Here is a 17,681-nt window from a genome sequence, read left to right on the forward strand (position 1 = left end):
CTTACATTTTGAAACGGAGGGAGTACTAAATGTGTTCTTTGTGATGCTCACGGATCCATTCAATATCATGTCCTGTCCTTTTGCAAGATCCCTTTGGAGAGTTGTTCATTTCATTTTTAACATATCTCCTCCTGTTAATATAATATGTTTAGTAATTGGCTAAATAGCATTGCTAAGAAAGTTAAGGCTAGAATTTGTATTGGGGTTTATGCTTTAACTTGGGCAATATGAAATTGTCGTAACAAGTAGTTTTTAACAAGATCAAGATTCCAACTTTTCTGTAGGTTATTCATCGAGCAGCGTATTGGATTCACATGTGGTCCTACCTTCTACCTGCTAATCAGCGGGAGCATATGGATTCTGAATGCACTCGGTTGAACACGGTCGTACGGGCTATTTCAATCAGGCTACCTAGCGGCAACCCATTAGGATACAAGATGCATAGAGAGGCATTTTGTATGCTTTGTTTCGCTAGTTGGTTTTTGTCGAGACTTTGTGTGATCCATAAGTTATTAAATACTTAAATATGAAAACTATGCAATTAATAAAAGTTGTGTGCATCATTTTGATGTATACGCCGAAGCTAAGTTCTCTACTTTGAAAAAGGAAAAAAGTTACCCTCAAAGGCATACAAAGGAAGGTAAGATCTTATTCTCCCGAAATTTAAATAATTCTAAGACATCCTTTCGTGCAACTAGAATTTCTAAGATGGCGACAAGAATAATTCCTAGTACCCCGAGCAGATCCTATCGAACAAAATGCCAAATGTCAGACGCCAAACATGTACAGTGTCTTTAGTTCTATGTTTTCAGGAAGGCTTAGTGGAGTGGTTAGATCTGTTCAGAGAGCGATGGCACCGCACGAGTCATGCTTCTCGGCCAGCTTATAATTTGGGAACCCCACTCATCACTTCCCCTCCACCACTCCACTGTCGCTCCAAACTGAATCAACAAAGGCACATCCGAGCAGAGGAAGCAGGCGCTGCAGCTCGAGCAGAGCAATGGCTGCTAGTACCTGGGTCATGGTGGGTTCTGTTCTTCCCAGCTTAATTAATTTACGTGTTTCTTACTTCATCAGTTATCTTCTCCCTCTCTGCATATGCAGCTGGCTGTATTTTGTGTTCCTCTCTTGTTGTGTCGATACGACCTTTGTAGTCTGGATAAGAAGAGCTTGTTCTAGTTTTGGGTGTTTTGGTTGAGGAGAGAAATCGTCATGTCCCATGAGCTGTTGCCGTGGAGGGCGATTGGTACTTGATAGTACAGATCTTCTGAAATTTCTAGGCATGGATCTCTTTCTCGACAACGATTTTCTTGATTCTGAGGAATTCTTTTGGATAAAGGTTCCGAGGTTATGTAGACAGCGAAGAGTGTCTTTGACTTTTGAGAGGTTTCAGCTCCCAGCTGTGTAGAATCAGATTAACACATATGAGATCAGGAAATTTCAGAATATCTCAGGTAGCCAGGTGTAGTGTACTAGAATAAAAATTAGGCACTCTGTGAACTGGATGAGGATCTCTGTAATTTGGCTCAGAGTGTAAGTTTTTCGGATTCTTTGCTGCAATCTCATTTGCAGGGTGTTAGTGCTAGTGCCTGACAAGTAATTTCCACGCTTGCTTAACTTCACTCTCCTGATTAATCACGCAGCTGGAGCAGAAGGGATCCGGGCCGGGAGCAAGAAGCTCCCACGCTATCACCCTGGTCGGCGGCACGGCCTACTCCTTCGGCGGCGAGTTCACCCCGCGCGTGCCCGTGGACAGCACCATGTACGCCTTCGACCTCAAGGCGCAGTCCTGGTCCGCCCTCGACGCCGCCGGCGAGGTGCCCCCGCCGCGCGTCGGCGTCACCATGGCCGCCGTCGGCGGCACGGTCTTCGTGTTCGGCGGCCGCGACAGGGACCACAAGGAGCTGAACGAGCTCTACTCCTTCGACACGGCCACCAACACCTGGACCCTGCTCTCGTCCGGCGACATTGGCCCGCCGCACCGGAGCTACCACTCCATGGTGGCCGACGGCGAGGGCAGCCGCGTGTACGTGTTCGGCGGGTGCGGCAACGCCGGCAGGCTGAACGACCTGTGGGCCTACGACGCCGCCGCCGGGCGATGGGAGGAGCTGCCGTCGCCAGGGGCGGCGTGCCCTCCCCGCGGCGGGCCCGGGCTGGCGTTCGCGGGCGGGAAGGTGTGGGTGGTGCACGGGTTCTCCGGGGACGCGGAGCTCGACGACGTGCACTCCTACGACCCGGCCACCGGCGTGTGGGCCAAGGTCGAGACCACCGGCGACAGGCCCGCCCCGCGGAGCGTGCTCTGCGCGGCTGGCGTCGGGAAGCACGTGGTGGTGTTCGGCGGGGAGGTCGACCCCAGCGACCTCGGCCACCTCGGCGCCGGCAAGTTCTCCGCCGAGGCATTCATGTTGGACACCGAGACCGGCGCGTGGGCCAAGCTGGATGACGCCTCCGATCACCACCCTGGTCCTCGCGGGTGGTGCGCGTTCTCGGCGGGGGCGCTGGACGGCCGGAAAGGGATGCTTGTCTACGGCGGCAACTCGCCGACCAACGACCGGCTGGACGACATGTTCCTCTTCACTCCACTTCTAGCTTGAGACCTTGTCAAGCTAGGCCGTGCCCGCAGCTCTGTGTGCGATTGCGGCTTGAGACCTTAACCTGCTGCTCTCGCATCTTGTGTTTATGTTGTGTATGTAAGTGAGGAATAAAAATGATGATGAATTGGGTGCTTTAAATTGTTGTCCGACCAATATCTCAAGGCTAATTTCCAAGTACTCCAGATTTAAAATGTTCAGATTGCATTTAACATATCGGATTTGCTAATTCCAAGTCGCCTGGTTTTTGATAAATCTCAGTCACGTATCCTACCCGTTCATATGTTTTGCTATTAGATTCGTGCGGATGACGCCCGCGAGCCCGCGAGCCCGCGAGTCTGCTGTGGGCTGCCTGCTGTCTCGGGCTGTGTTGCGGGCTGCCTATTGTTTCGGGCCGTTTTTTTTGTTGGGCCAGTAGTATGGCTGCTGTTTCTTGTTTTCGCTTTTTGGTGGGCTTTTTTTGTTTTGTTTTTCTGGCTTTTTATATGGGGTACCTGAAACCCGATGGGTTGTGGATCCGCAGGTCCGATTTTTTTCTTTTTCTTTTGCTGGTGTTTAATTTCTTTTTTTTGGTGGTGATGTTACTTTTTCCTCATGAAATCTTTGGATTTTCCCTAGATTTTTATTGCTAGATGATGGTAAGCAATATTTGCAATCAAATTAAAGGTTGCAAATTAAAGGCTGCTAGATTTTTTTTTTTACTAAATGATGGTGAGCAGTCAAACTTTTGTGTTTGTGGCTTAAATCCCCCAAGAAGAGTTAGAATGGTAGTTCCCGCTCCTTTGTACCGTAAATGTCGCAATTTGGATAAACCTCAGTTTCATGTGGGTCGTAACTGGATTTTTAAACCCTTAGTTGCATGTCGGCTGCAATTGAGATTTCTTTCCCGTTGCATTCTATGTTTTGGTTAAACCTCAGTTTCATGTGGATCGTAACTGGGTTTTTAAACCCTCAGTTGCATGTCGGCTGCAATTGAGATTTTTTCCCGTTTTGCATTCTATGTTTTAGTTGAATCCCAGTTTATGTGGGTTGTAACTAGGTTTTTAAACCCTCAGTTGCATGTCGGTTGAACTTGAGATTCCCCCGTTGCATTCTATGTTTGGTTAAACCTCAGTTTCATGTGGGTCGTAACTTGGTTTTAAATCCTTAGTTTGCATGTCGGCTGCACTTGAGGTCCAAGCGAAAGAACTTAACGCGAAAAGTCCTGACAAATGATGATTGAGACGAGATTCCGCGTTTTTGAACCACGAAATGTTTTTTGGTATCCATTTTTGTGTGCTACAACTAAGATTTTTTCGGCTGCATTTTATGTTGTCAGTTGAATGTGGGGATGCAAATCCGCTTAGGGAGGAGAGAAGTGTGCCGAGCTTGCACTGATCTTCTCGCTGCCTCGCCGCCGGTGGGGGTTGGGAACTGCTGTGGAGGGGAACGGAGCAGGGGACAGCGCCCAGTTCCTCTTCTGCCTCGCAGAGCCGCCCAGGGAGGAGAGCAGAGCAGCGAGGTCCTCCATCGCGCCGGCAGCCGCGTCAATCGCCGCCTCACCCTCAGTTGCAATGGGGTTTTTTTCGGTTGCATTGCTTGTGCGTTGTAAATTTCGCAACTTGGATTAATTGATTTTTGCAATTGGGTTACACCCTCAGTTACAATGGGGTTGTAAACCGATTAAAACCTCAGTTTCATGTGCGTCGCAACTAGTGGTTTAAACCTCAGTTTCATGTGGGTTGTAACTGGGTTTTTAAACCCTCAGTTTCATGTGTCGGCTGCAATTGAGATTTTTTTCCCGTTTTGCATTCTATGTTCTCGTTGAAATCTCAGTTCCATGTGGGTTGTAATAAACCCTCAGTTGCAAGTCGACTGCAATTGATATTTTTTTCCCATTGCATTCTATGTTTTGGTTAAACCTCAGTTTCATGTGCGTCGTAACTGGTTTTTTAACCTCTCAGTTGCATGTCGGCTGCAATTGAGATTTTTTCCCATTGCATTCTATGTCCCGGTTTAAACCTCAGTTTCAAGTGGGATGTAACTGGGTTTTTAAACCCTCAGTTGCATTCTATGTTTTGGTTGAACCCCAATTTCATGTGGATTGTAACTGGGTTTTTGAAACCTCAGTTCCATGTCGGTTGAACTTGAGATTTCCCCGTTGCATTCTATGATTTTGGTTAAACCTCAGTTTCATGTGCGTCTTAACTGGGTTTTAAACCCTCAGTTGCATGTCCGCTGCAATTGAGATTTTTTCCCATTTGCATTCTATGTTTTGGTTGAACCTTAGTTTCATCTGGGTTGTAACTGGGTTTTTGAACCCTCAGTTGCATGTCGGTTGCACTTGAGATTTCCCCATTGCATTCTATGTTCTGGTTCAAACATCAGTTTCATGTTGGTCGTAACTGGGTTTTTAAACCCTCAGTTGCATGTCTGCTGCAATTGAGATTTTTTTCCCATTTGCATTCTATGTTCTGGTTTAAACCTCAGTTTCAAGTGGGTTGTAACTGGTTTTTAAACCCTCAATTGCATGTCCGCTGCAATTGAGATTTTTTTCCCATTGCATTCTATGCTTTTCGTTAAACCTCAGTTTCATGTGGGTTGTAACTGGTTTTTAAACCCTCAATTGCATGTCCGCTGCAATTGAGATTTTTTTCCCATTGCATTGTATGCTTTTGGTTAAACCTCAGTTTCATGTGGGTCGTAACTGGTGTTTTGAACCCTCAGTTGCATGTCAGCTGCAATTGATATTTTTTTCCCATTTGAATTCTATGTTCTGGTTTAAACCACAGTTTCAAGTGGGTAGTAACTGGTTTTTTAAACCCTCAGTTGCATGTCGGCTGCAATTGAGATTTTTTTCCTGTCACATTCTATGTTTGGTTAAACCTCAGTTTCATGTGCGTTGTTACTGGGTTTTAAACCCTTACTTTGCATGTCGGCTGCACTTGAGGTATCAGTTCCAATGGGGTTGAAACCCGATTAAAACCTCAGTTTCATGTGCGTCGCAACTGGTTTTTAAACCCTCAGTTGCATGTCGGCTGCGATTGAGATTTTTTCCAGTTGCATGTTTGTCATAAGTGGTGTATCTACATGTTACATTTTTTAGTTGGATGCTGGTTGCAACTTTCATAAACCTTAGTTCCATGTGTTTTTTGCAACTAGGGTGTTAAAAAACAGTTGCATGCTGGTCGAAACTTTATCATGTGTGTCTTAACTAAGATTGAGATTTTCTTTGTTCCATGTGGTCGAAAAACTTTATCATGGGCGTTTAAACTGGGTTAAACCTAACTTGCAAACAATATCATGTGTGCCGTAACTGGGGGGTAAACATATGTTGCTTGTGTGGCGCATTTTGGATACTCAGTTGGATAATATAATGCTATTGATTGTACATTGCATTTATTTGAAAAAAATAGGTTCCTCATGGATTGAAACTGATATTTTCCAACAATACCGCTTTTTTAGTAGTTTCCGTTTTCTTTTTTTAACACATGAACAACAAAAATGGGTCATTTTATGAATGGTGTACTCCTTTTTTCTATTTTTCAGTACTGTGGGGCCAGCCTGTCATTGTGACATTTTTGAAAAACTCAATGAGGGGAGAGTGGTAGCCGTAGCGTTTATCATCCAGGTGGGAGCGGTACACCAAAACAACGGATAAACAGTTACGCCACGGGGAAACAGAGGTGGAAGAGGGGCGTCATCGCCACGGGGGCGGCGAGCAGCGGCGAGGGCAGCTGCTCCGACCTCCTCCACCCATCGGCGACCTCAGCCACCAACAACCCCAAGCCCCCAACGCCGACGCGCGCGCCTCCGCTGCAGTCTCGCGGGCGGCTTCGACAACCATTCGGCCGCGCATCGGACGCCGACACGCGCGCCTCCGGCGATTCGCGACTCTGCGTCGCCGATTCGCGCACGCCTCCGGCGCCCACGCACGCGGGCCTCCGCTCCTTGATCCCTTTTTGTGAGCTAATTTTCTGCCCCCCACTTTTACTTGAGATGTATTATCTGTCCTGATGCGCGTAGAGATTTGTTACCCTAGGTTTTCCTGTTGATCTGTTGTTCGTGCGATGCAATTGAATTGATATGTAGCCAGATTCGTCTAGTTTTTCTAGGGTTCAAGTTCATATGCCTCTATTTTGTTCCATTTGTCAGTACAGATCCTTTCATTTAGGACAGCAGTAGTCATTACAGATAGTTTGCTTTTGTATGACATACTATATGTTCCATTTTTTGTGTGTACTGATGGGTAATTATGTTTTGAGAAGCAGTAGCGTGTACTGATGTGTAATTTTGTTTTGAGAAGATAGTGTATACTTTGTTCTTGGTCTAGCAGATGTTTGATTTTTTGCTATTGTGTTAGAGGCACATAGCATCTTCGGTCTTATAGCGAATAGCTTCCCCGCTTAACTAGCCATCCAGTTATGTGATTTTGTTTGTTTAGTTTCTGAAGCTTTCTCACCACTGTGACATGTTTGTTTAACTTGCATATCTTATCCAATGTGTAGCGTCGAGAGTTGTTGCAGTAGTCCAACCTTTCTAAAAGCTGAAATTAGGTTGTACGAACAACAACGATGACAATATATGGGTGATGGTGATGATATACACCTATGCGTTTTTCATCGTACTAGGTTTTCCATTTGTTTTGTACTGATTATGTGAGACATGGATTTTGGTAGTTTTTTGTGCTAGAATCTTCTCTATGCGACTGTTTGCTGTGTTGCCTGCTTGACACTTTGAATCTATATTAATTTGATTTGGTCTTTTTGCTTTAGCTGCTTTGCTACTCCTTCAGTACTGCTTGTACTCGCGCGCGCCTCCGCTACAGTCTCGCGGGCGGCTTCGACGACGATTCGGCTGCGCATCGGACGCCGACACGCGCGCCTGCGTCGCCGATTCGCGCACGCCTCCGGCTCCCACACGCGCGGCCCTCCGACGTTGACTCGCGCGCTCCTTGATCACTTGGTGAGCTATGATTTCCCTTCTAAATTTCTGCCCCCCACTTTTTACTGGAGATGTCTTATCTGTTCTGATGCGCGCAGAGATTCATGATTGTTACTCTAGGTTTTCCTGTTGATTTGTTGTTCGTGCGATGCAATTGACTTGATATGTAGTCAGATTCGTCTAGTATTTCTAGGGTTCAAGCTCATATGCATCTACTTTGTTCCATTTGTCAGTACTATATGTTCCATTTTTGTGTGTACTATATAGTTGGCTTTTTGTCTGACATTCTATATGTTCCATTTTTTGTATGTACTGATTGGTAATTTTGTTTTTGAGAAGCACTAGCGTGTACTGATTTGTAAATTTGTTTGAGAAGATAGTGTATACTTTGTACTTGGTCTAGCAGATGTTTGATTTTTTGCTATTTGTGTGTAGAGGCACATCAGATGTTTTTGTTGGTGCCTCGTATGCACAAGCAGCACTGTGTTATGTAGTTCGTTTATTTAGTAGCCTCGAGAACAGATAAGAGGCATTGCATATCTTATCCCATGTGTTGCCTCTGTTATTTTTATTTTTGCAGTTTTTAGATATAAATGAAATGTATGAGTATTTTTTCCGTTGTGTCCCATGCTATCCACTGTTTCTATTAGAAAATGGCTAGGAGCGTCCTTAAAACCAGCCAAATATTTGTTGCTATATAGGATCGTGACTTTTCTTCATGGAGCAAGCAGAGTGGTGATGTATGTTTGTTGCTGTGCTAGTCAACTGCAAGTTGACCACAGTGCCTGTGAAGGTGCTGCAAAAAGGCATGTGATTTTAAGGATATGGGTGGGGAAAGTAGAAGATCGGCCCAACTTGCTCATGTCTCCTTGAATCGCCTGTAGTAGTCCAACTTTTTCTAAAAGCTGAAAGTAGGTTGTACAAACAGAACGATGACAATATATGGTGATGGTGATGATATCTTCAGTTATTTTTTCATTAGTATTCAGTAATTTCTTCAGTTTTTCTGGAGCTATTTTTCCATATGATTTCTAGCAATGTACTTTAATTTTTGCGGCACTTTGAAATCTAGGTCCGCATGGCCATAGTGACTGGTCGTTTGAAAGCTCACTCTAAAGTTTCTTATACACCTCTGCATTTTTTCATGCTACTAGTTGTTCCATTTGTTTTTGTACTGATTTGTTAATTTGTCTGAGAAGCTTTATTGTGTACTCATTTGTTCAGATACGTTAATTTTTCTAACTGTGTACTCATGGGTTAATTCTGTAAGAAGAAGCACTGTGTGTACTGATATGTACTGATGACTGATATGTCTAAAACGTATCTACTTTCCCGAACACTTTTGCTATTGTTTGGCCTCTAATTTGTGTATTTTGGATGCAACTAACACGGACTAACGCTGTTTTCAGCAGAATTGCTCTGGTGTCTCGTTTTTGTGCAGAAATCCAACTTTCGGGAAAAACCTCGGAATTTATGCGAGAAGGCCCTATTTTTCCAGGAAACTAACGGAGCCGTAAGGGCAATTGAAGTGGAGGCCCGAGGGCCCCACACCACCCGGCGGCGCGGCCTAAGGGGGCCCGCGCGGCCAGGTGGTGTGGCCCCCTCGGCCGGCCTCCGACGCCCTCCTTCGGACTACTTATTCGCCTCGACCTAAAAACGCCCGGGAGAAGTCGAAGTCGCCGTAAACCCTCCGAACGCCGCCACATCGCGAAACTCCGTCGCGAGAGCCGAAGTCTCCGTTCCGGCACTCCGCCGGGACGGGGAATTGGAGGAGATCATCACCGCCATCACCGCCAACGCCTCTCCATCAACCAGCAATGTTTCCCCCATCCATGTGTGAGTAATTCCCCCGCTGTAGGCCGAAGGGGATGGTAGGGATTGGATGAGATTGGTCATGTAATAGCATAAGATTGTTAGGGCATAGTGCCTAGTGTCCGTAATTGGTACTTTGATGATATTGTTGCAACTTGTTATGCTTAATGCTTGTCACTAGGGCCCGAGTGCCATGATCTCAGATCTGAACATGTTATTGTTTCATCATGATATTCATTGTTTATGGTCTTACCTATAAGTTGTATACACATGTCGCTGTCCGGAACCAATGGCCCCGAAGTGACAGAAATCGGGACAACCGGAGGGAATGGCAGTGATGTGAGGATCACATGTGTTCACGGAGTGTTAATGCTTTGCTCCGGTACTCTATTAAAAGGAGTACCTTAATATCCAAGTAGTTTCCCTTGAGGCCCGGCTGCCACCGGCTGGTAGGACAAAAGATGTTGTGCAAGTTTCTCATTGCGAGCACGTACGACTATAATTGGAGCACATGCCTATTGATTGATTAGTACTTGGATACCGTTTTATTATTATCTGCAAATGCCCTGCTATGATTGTTACATGAGTTTCTCTCATCCATGCAACGCCCGTCATCCGTCCCCGTGCCTACGTATTTTAATCCTGCTGTTTACTAAAATCACTACCGCTGTCTTTGTTACTCTGCTGCTCGTTATTTCACTACTGCTATCTGCTATAAAACTGTTACTACTCGATAAACTCTTGCGAGCAAGTCCGTTTCCAGGTGCAACTGAATTGACAACTCCGTTGTTAAGGCTTCCAAGTGTTCTTTGTCTCCCCTTGTGTCGAATCAATAAATTGGGTAATACTTCCCTCGAAGACCGTTGCGATCCCCTATACTTGTGGGTCATCAAGACTATTTTCTCGGCGCCGTTGCCGGGGAGCATAGCTTTATTTGGAAGTTCACTTGGATTAATATTGTTCGCTGCAAATTCTCCATCATGGGTAAAACTCGCGATACTAAGGTCGCCATATTACCATCCACTACAAGAAAAGGTACAACTCTGAGTACCTCTGCTGCTCTTGATTCACCATCTGTGATTGATAAACTTGTTTCACCGCCACATGCTTCAAATGCGGGTACATCTGCTGAATCTGAACACTCTCATAATAATGATAATATTTCTGCTGTGCTTGATGATAGTGGTTCATTGGGAACTTTTCTAGATGCTTCCATTGCTAGGTCTAGACAAACTGAAAATGCTGAAATTCCTGATGCTACTACACCTGTTAGTTCACCTGAACTTGAATACTCTAGTGATGATCTTGATGAAGATTATGTGGAACTTGATGATGATTTTATTGAAAAATGCAATGCTACTACCGATGCAAGAAAAATTAAAAATTTGCTTGCAGTAACATACTCGTTAGATATAAACTGTCTCCTGATCCTAAATTTGCCACATCTCCTATAAACATTAGGGATAAAGATTATGATTTTTCTCTTGATCTATCTCATATAGATATTGTTGAGAAAACACCATTTTGTGGTACTGAAAAAGAAAGTGCTGTTGAACACATGACTGAGTTATCTACTTTGAGTAGCTTGTTTTCTGATGATGTTAAGAAGCGTACTTACTTTGTTGCTAAAATATTTCCATTCTCATTGAAGGATGACGCTAAAACTTGGTATAATAATTTGCCACCTAATTCTATTAAAAGTCCAAAAGAATTGCTTGCTGTTTTCTTCCGCAAATACTTTCCTGCTAGTGCTCAACATGCTGCTTTGCAGAGAGTTTATAATTTTGATCATGGAGATGAAGAGAAATTGCCCGAGGCTTGGGCGAGATTTTGCTCTCTTATTAGAGCTTTGCCCGACCATGATTTAGAAAAGCATGATTTACTTGATATATTTTATAGTGGACTAACCATTGAGTCTAGGGCATACCCGGATAGTTGTGCTGGTTGTGTTTTCAGGAAAAGAACTCCGTACGACGTCGAAGAATTATTGGCTAAAATAGGCCGGAATTATGATGATTGGAATACGCCCGAACCAACTCCAACGCCAATAGTGAAGAAGAGGGGTTTAATTAAATTGAATGATGAAGATATGAGGGAAGCCAAGAAGTCTCTCAAGGAGAAAGGTATTAAATCTGAAGATGTGAAGAATCTACCTCCTATAGAAGATATATGTGAAATAATTCCCCCTTCATTCATGATTGAGGTAAATTCCCTTCAACGCTTTACTAGGGAAGATATTCCGTATTCAAAACCTCCTGCGCAATGCTTAGATGAGTTTGATAATTATATTGTTAAGCAAGAAAATTTTAATATGAGAGTAGAGAATCATCTAATGGAAAATTCTCAAGCTATTAGTGAATTGCATGATATTGTGGAGAGAACCTCCAATGATGTTAAGATGCTTGTTAAACATTTTCATATGGTTCAAACTCAAATTGATCAACTCACTAAAGTGCAAAATGACTTGCTAGGAAATAATTCTAAAGAGAAACATGCTTATGAAGTAACAACTAGAGGTGGTGTCTCTACCCAGGATCCTCTATATCCTGAAGGGCATCCCAAAAGAATTGAACAATATTCTCAACGTATTGAACCTAGAGCTCATTCTAAGAAAAAGAAGAAGAAACATAAAAATGTTGTAGAATCCTCTGAACCTGCTAATGATCCTAATAGTATTTCTATTTCTGATGCTTGAAACCGAAAGTGGTAATGAACGTGATAAAGATAATGATAAGAATGATACTCCCGATAAAGAAGAGGTTGAAAAAGAACCCGAAAAGCATGCTAAAAATAAAAAGTATACTAAAGAAGATTTTATTACTGAGAAACATGGTAATGAAAGAGAACCTTGGGTGCAAAAGCCAATGCCTTTTCCTGCTAAGAAACTAAAATCAAAGGAAGAAGAACACTATAATAAATTCTGTGATTGGATGAAACCTTTATTCTTGCAAATCCCTTTAATTGATGCTATTAAATTGCCTCCTTATTCAAAGTATATGAAAGATATTGTTACTAACAAAAGGAAAATCCCCAATGAGGAAATTTCTACTATGCTTGCTAATTACTCTTTCAATGGCAAAATTCCAAAGAATTTGGGCGACCCAGGTATACCTACTATTCCTTGTTCTATTAAGAATAATTATGTCAAAACTGCTCTATGTGACTTGGGAGCCGGTGTTAGTGTTATGCCTTTTTCTCTTTATAAGAGACTTTACTTAGATAAGTTGATACCTACTGATATATCTTTGCAAATGGCTGATAAATCTACTGCTATTCCTGTTGGTATATGTGAGAATGTTCCCGTTCAAGTTACTACTAACTGCTTGATATTAACTGATTTTGTTGTATTGGAAATGCTCGAAGATGATAATATGTCTATTATTCTTGGGAGACCTTTTCTTAACACCGCAGGGGCTGTTATTGATTGCAATAAAGGAAAGGTTACTTTCAATGTTGATGATAAGGAACACACCGTCTATTTCCCCAAGAGGATTGAAAAAGCGTGCGGAGTTAATACTATCTCATATGTGAGAACTATCAAAGTGGGAACCATCGATTGTCCTATATATGAGCCTAAAGAAGAATATCAAACTCTTGTTATTGGATCCATATCAATACAATTCAAGGTAACATGATTGATTTGAGGTTTATTTCTTCATATGCTATGTAAAATTTATTTGGTGGCAAGACTTGATCAACCTTGTTAACAAATACCTTTTATATGCATAGAGGAGGTAAACAACATATCTTTCTTTCTCCACTTGCTTTAGTTGCTGTAGCACTTTTAATTTGCAAAGTTTCTTAGTTGATTTGAAGATTTCAGAAATTTTCCTGGCCAGTAATAATAAACTTAATACCCAGAAAATGTGCATTTTTCAAAGTTTTCAAAAATTCGCGAAAATTATACCGTTGGTCCTATTTTTCGACGAGGCACCTGGGAGCACCGGAGGATGACCCGTGGGGCACCAGAGGGCGCCACACCACTGGGCCGCGCGGCCAAGGAGGTGGCCGCGCCACCATGTGGTGTGGGCTCCCCTCTGCCCCACTTTGCCATCTCTTTCTCCCAGCACCTTCTCTCTCCCGAAAAAACTCGTACCAAGTTCATCTCTCTCGCGTTTTTGCTCCAGAGCTCCAGATTTCTCGATCTCTTTGCTCAACCCAGATTTCTGTCTGAAATTTGGCACATTTGCTTTTCGAAAATGGAATGGAATAGATATCACTTGAACCAGCAAGAATTGGAAGTCCAACAAGTTATGGTAGTCAATCGTGAAGAGGGAGTATACCCCTCTTACTACCCGTGCGCGGATTTCATGAGAAGCGCGGGGATATTTGAAGATGTTCAAACTCTAATTTCTCGTGCGGGGCTGAGTGACTTTGTTGAAGGAGAGCCAAGACAATATGTAAAATTAACTATGGCTTTTGTGCAGGACTTCAAGTTTAATTGGTCGCGATCTAACCCCACGGTCCAGTATAAAATTTACAATAAAACTGTCAACTTGCCATTTAGTGCTTTTTGTGCAGCAATTAGAATACCGCAATGGGGGTCGTGCGAGAAGATAAGGGGATCGCCGCAAGAACTCTCGGACCTTTACAAGATGATTTGCGATGGAAGGAGTTTCTCAGAAGGCGCACTGGATGCACATATAGAGAGAGGAGGCCAACATGCAAGAGACGACATAGAGGTCGAGGAGCACCTCGACTCATCATCCGATGCAGCAAGTTCCTCGCATCAACATGGTGGATATGCGGAGCCTCCACGCTTTTCTTCTGCGCAGGAGCTTTACTATGACTACTCCATGGACTACCCACCGGCGAGGAACGACCCTCGTTGGGGTTGAACTCCACTTAGGCCAAAAGCCTAAGCTTGGGGGGAGGTATACCGGCATCACTCATTCTTTGCATATTATGATTTCTGGATACTTGTATATACTTGTTTAGTTTGTTTGAGTGGTTTTCCAATGAGAGGAAGATGATATTTGGGGAAGTGCTGCATGAAAACAGATTCTGGGCTGTTACCGTAAAACTTCGTGTGCCCAGCCAGAACAGTATTTTAAGTTGAAAATTTTTGTGCATGTTCCCCAGGTTGTTATCTAACTTTCATTAGTTGAACACTTTTCGAACTGAGCAACGTAAGATTTTTGTAAAAATCGATTTCTGTACTGCTGTCAAGTTTTGGCAGATTTCTGCCATCTTGTTTTTCTGTGTTTCTTTTAGTTTGCTATTTCTTGCTTTCGCTTCGTTTCTTTCCCAAAACACAAAAAGACCAAAAATATTTCTGTTGTTTCTCTTCACCATTTCTTTATCTTGGTTTTCGCATTTGTCTCGCTTTATTTGCTATTGCTAGTTTGCTATAAGAAAACCCAAAAAGATTTTGCTTTGTTTGCTTGTTTCCTCTTGTTCTTATTTGCAATTTGAAAACACCAAAAATATTTGCTGTTCTTCTTTGGTTTGTAAAATTCTTTATGAGTTCAATGGTCTTCGGTGGCTGGAGCGTGGTTTTCATTTCATATTATCCAAGCTACACAAGTGAAAAGGCAATAATGACGATCTACGACAATCTGATTGTGGTGAGAGGCTGGTATGAACTCTATTTGTTTTCATTTTTGTACATATACTCATCCATGTGAGCATGCTTAGTTGGTTCATGTGAGGTATATGTTATTTGAGAAAGTTTAGTAGTTCATGATCTCTCATGATTAGCTCCAATTTATTAATATGAGTAGCATGTCATGGATGTTTGCTTGCATTGTTTTATTCATAAGTAAGTATGGCATTGTGGTATCCTCCTCTGAATAATTAATTTATATCGACTTGGCACATGCTCACGCATGCATATGGCTGAACAAAAAGTCAATTAAGCCTCGATGATTTACATTGCTTCAGAGTTCTTGTATCACTTTTATGCCTCAGTTAATTTATTTTGCCGCAAGCATGATTATGACGATTCATTGCTCTCTTGATTTGTCGCTCCCTAGTCTTTTGCTAGCCTTCACTTGTACCGAGCGGGAACGCTGCTCGTGCCTCCAAACACATGAAAACCAAGTTATTCCAGAGTGTCCACCATAAATACCTATTCATGGCATTTCAAACCATTCCAAGTAAATTCTCATGCGCTACCTTTAAAATCTTCAAAATGCTTCTTAATTTGTGTTAATGTTTCATAGCTCATGAGGAAGTATGTGGTGTTTAGCTTTCAACCTTGTCATTTACTTTTGACGGACTCTCATATGGAATAGTGGCACATCCGCTTATCCAATAATTTTGCAAAAAGAGCTGGCAATGGGATTCCCAGTCCCGAATTAATTAAACTTAAATAGACACTCCTCCATGGTTTGTGATTGTTGGACGGCACCCGAAGGATTCGGTTAGCCATGGCTTGTGTAAGCAAAGGTTGGGGGAGTGTCATCATCATAATAAAACTAAAATAAAAAGGCACTCCTTCATGGTATGAGATTGTTGGCAGGCACCCGAGGATTCGGTTAGCCATGGTTTGTGTAAGAAAGGTTGGAAGGAGTGCCACATAAATATGCAATAATTCATGGGAGCCGCTCTTGAAAGTCCGGTTGGCGAGGTAGTTGGTGTACCCATTACCATTCGTTGACAACAACAAACACCTCTCAAAATAATTTTACTCCTACTTTACAAATGAAAAGCTCCAGCGCATGTTAATCCCTGCTTCCCTCTGCGAAGGGTCAATCTTTTACTTTTATGTTGCGTCTCCATTATTTCTTTGAGTACTATCTTGAGAGCACAACTGTCATTCTTAGTACAATATGCTTGTCTCAAAATATGATTGATTGTGGTATAACTTTGATGCATTTATCTTTTGACAATCACTACTTCTAGTCTTTCTATGAACTCCAGAGGTGCCCGGGCATTTATGTTTTGCCAATCAAATACAGGCAAGCGAGATACCACTTTATCATACTCTCTTATGAACATTGCAATCCTGCTTATATACATGATTCATGATGCTTATTATTAATTGTTGATACCTCTCCATGATTGACATAGCTGTTAGATGATCTTATTTGCATGTGTCTCATTATGAGCTGCTCAAGTATTAGCCATATCATGAGAATATATACATCATATGAGCAAATGTGTTCGTGAAAGTTCTTTTATCGCTCGCTTGTTAACTGAATTGCTTGAGGACAAGCAATAAGCTAAGCTTGGGGGAGTTGATACGTCCAAAACGTATCTACTTTCCCGAACACTTTTGCTATTGTTTGGCCTCTAATTTGTGTATTTTGGATGCAACTAACACGGACTAACGCTGTTTTCAGCAGAATTGCTCCGGTGTCTCGTTTTTGTGCAGTAAATCCAACTTTCGGGAAAAACCTCGGAATTTATGCGTAAGGCCCTATTTTCCCAGGAAACTAACGGAGCCGAAGGGCAATTGAAGTGGAGGCCCGAGGGCCCCACACCACCGGCGGTGCGGCCCAAGGGGGCCCGCGCGGCCAGGTGGTGTGGCCCCTCGGCCGGCCTCCGACGCCCTCCTTCGGACTACTTATTCGCCTCGACCTAAAAACGCCCGGGAGAAGTCGAAGTCGCCGTAAACCCTCCGTAACGCCGCCACATCGCGAAACTCCGTCGCGGGAGCCGAAGTCTCCGTTCGGCACTCCGCCGGGACGGGGAATTGGAGGAGATCATCACCGCCATCACCGCCAACGCCTCTCCATCAACCAGCAATGTTTCCCCCATCCATGTGTGAGTAATTCCCCCGCTGTAGGCCGAAGGGGATGGTAGGGATTGGATGAGATTGGTCATGTAATAGCATACGATTGTTAGGGCATAGTGCCTAGTGTCCGTAGATTGGTACTTTGATGATATTGTTGCAACTTGTTATGCTTAATGCTTGTCACTAGGGCCCGAGTGCCATGATCTCAGATCTGAACATGTTATTGTTTGATCATGATATTCATTGTTTATGGTCTTACCTATAAGTTGTATACACATGTCGCTGTCCGGAACCAATGGCCCCGAAGTGACAGAAATCGGGACAACCGGAGGGAATGGCAGTGATGTGAGGATCACATGTGTTCACGGAGTGTTAATGCTTTGCTCCGGTACTCTATTAAAAGGAGTACCTTAATATCCAGTAGTTTCCCTTGAGGCCCGGCTGCCACCGGCTAGTAGGACAAAAGATGTTGTGCAAGTTTCTCATTGCGAGCACGTACGACTATAATTGGAACACATGCCTATTGATTGATTAGTACTTGGATACCGTTTTATTATTATCTGCAAATGCCCTGCTATGATTGTTACATGAGTCTCTCTCATCCATGCAACGCCCGTTATCCGTCCCCGTGCCTACAGTATTTTAATCCTGCTGTTTACTATAATCACTACTGC

General features: G+C 43.3%; 1 protein-coding gene across 1 annotated transcript; it reads left to right on the forward strand.

Moving 5' to 3' along the window:
- Positions 1–887: 887 nt before the first annotated feature.
- Positions 888–2,738, forward strand: LOC124658452 (nitrile-specifier protein 5-like). Its single transcript, XM_047196782.1, has 2 exons — positions 888–1,024; positions 1,644–2,738. The coding sequence occupies exons 1-2, from the start codon at positions 1,001–1,003 to the stop codon at positions 2,592–2,594; spliced, it is 975 nt and encodes a 324-aa protein (XP_047052738.1). The 5' UTR covers positions 888–1,000; the 3' UTR covers positions 2,595–2,738.
- The last annotated feature ends 14,943 nt before the right edge of the window (positions 2,739–17,681 follow it).

The sequence above is a fragment of the Lolium rigidum genome, chromosome 5 (genome assembly GCF_022539505.1).
Source record: "Lolium rigidum isolate FL_2022 chromosome 5, APGP_CSIRO_Lrig_0.1, whole genome shotgun sequence".
Lineage (NCBI taxonomy): Eukaryota > Viridiplantae > Streptophyta > Magnoliopsida > Poales > Poaceae > Lolium > Lolium rigidum.

Excerpts from the sequence above, each read along its gene's own strand:
- LOC124658452 (XM_047196782.1), top strand. The coding sequence starts at position 1,001 with ATGGCTGCTAGTACCTGGGTCATG. Across the intron at positions 1,025-1,643 it reads CTGCTAGTACCTGGGTCATG|CTGGAGCAGAAGGGATCCGG; the intron begins GTGGGTTCTGTT and ends TTAATCACGCAG.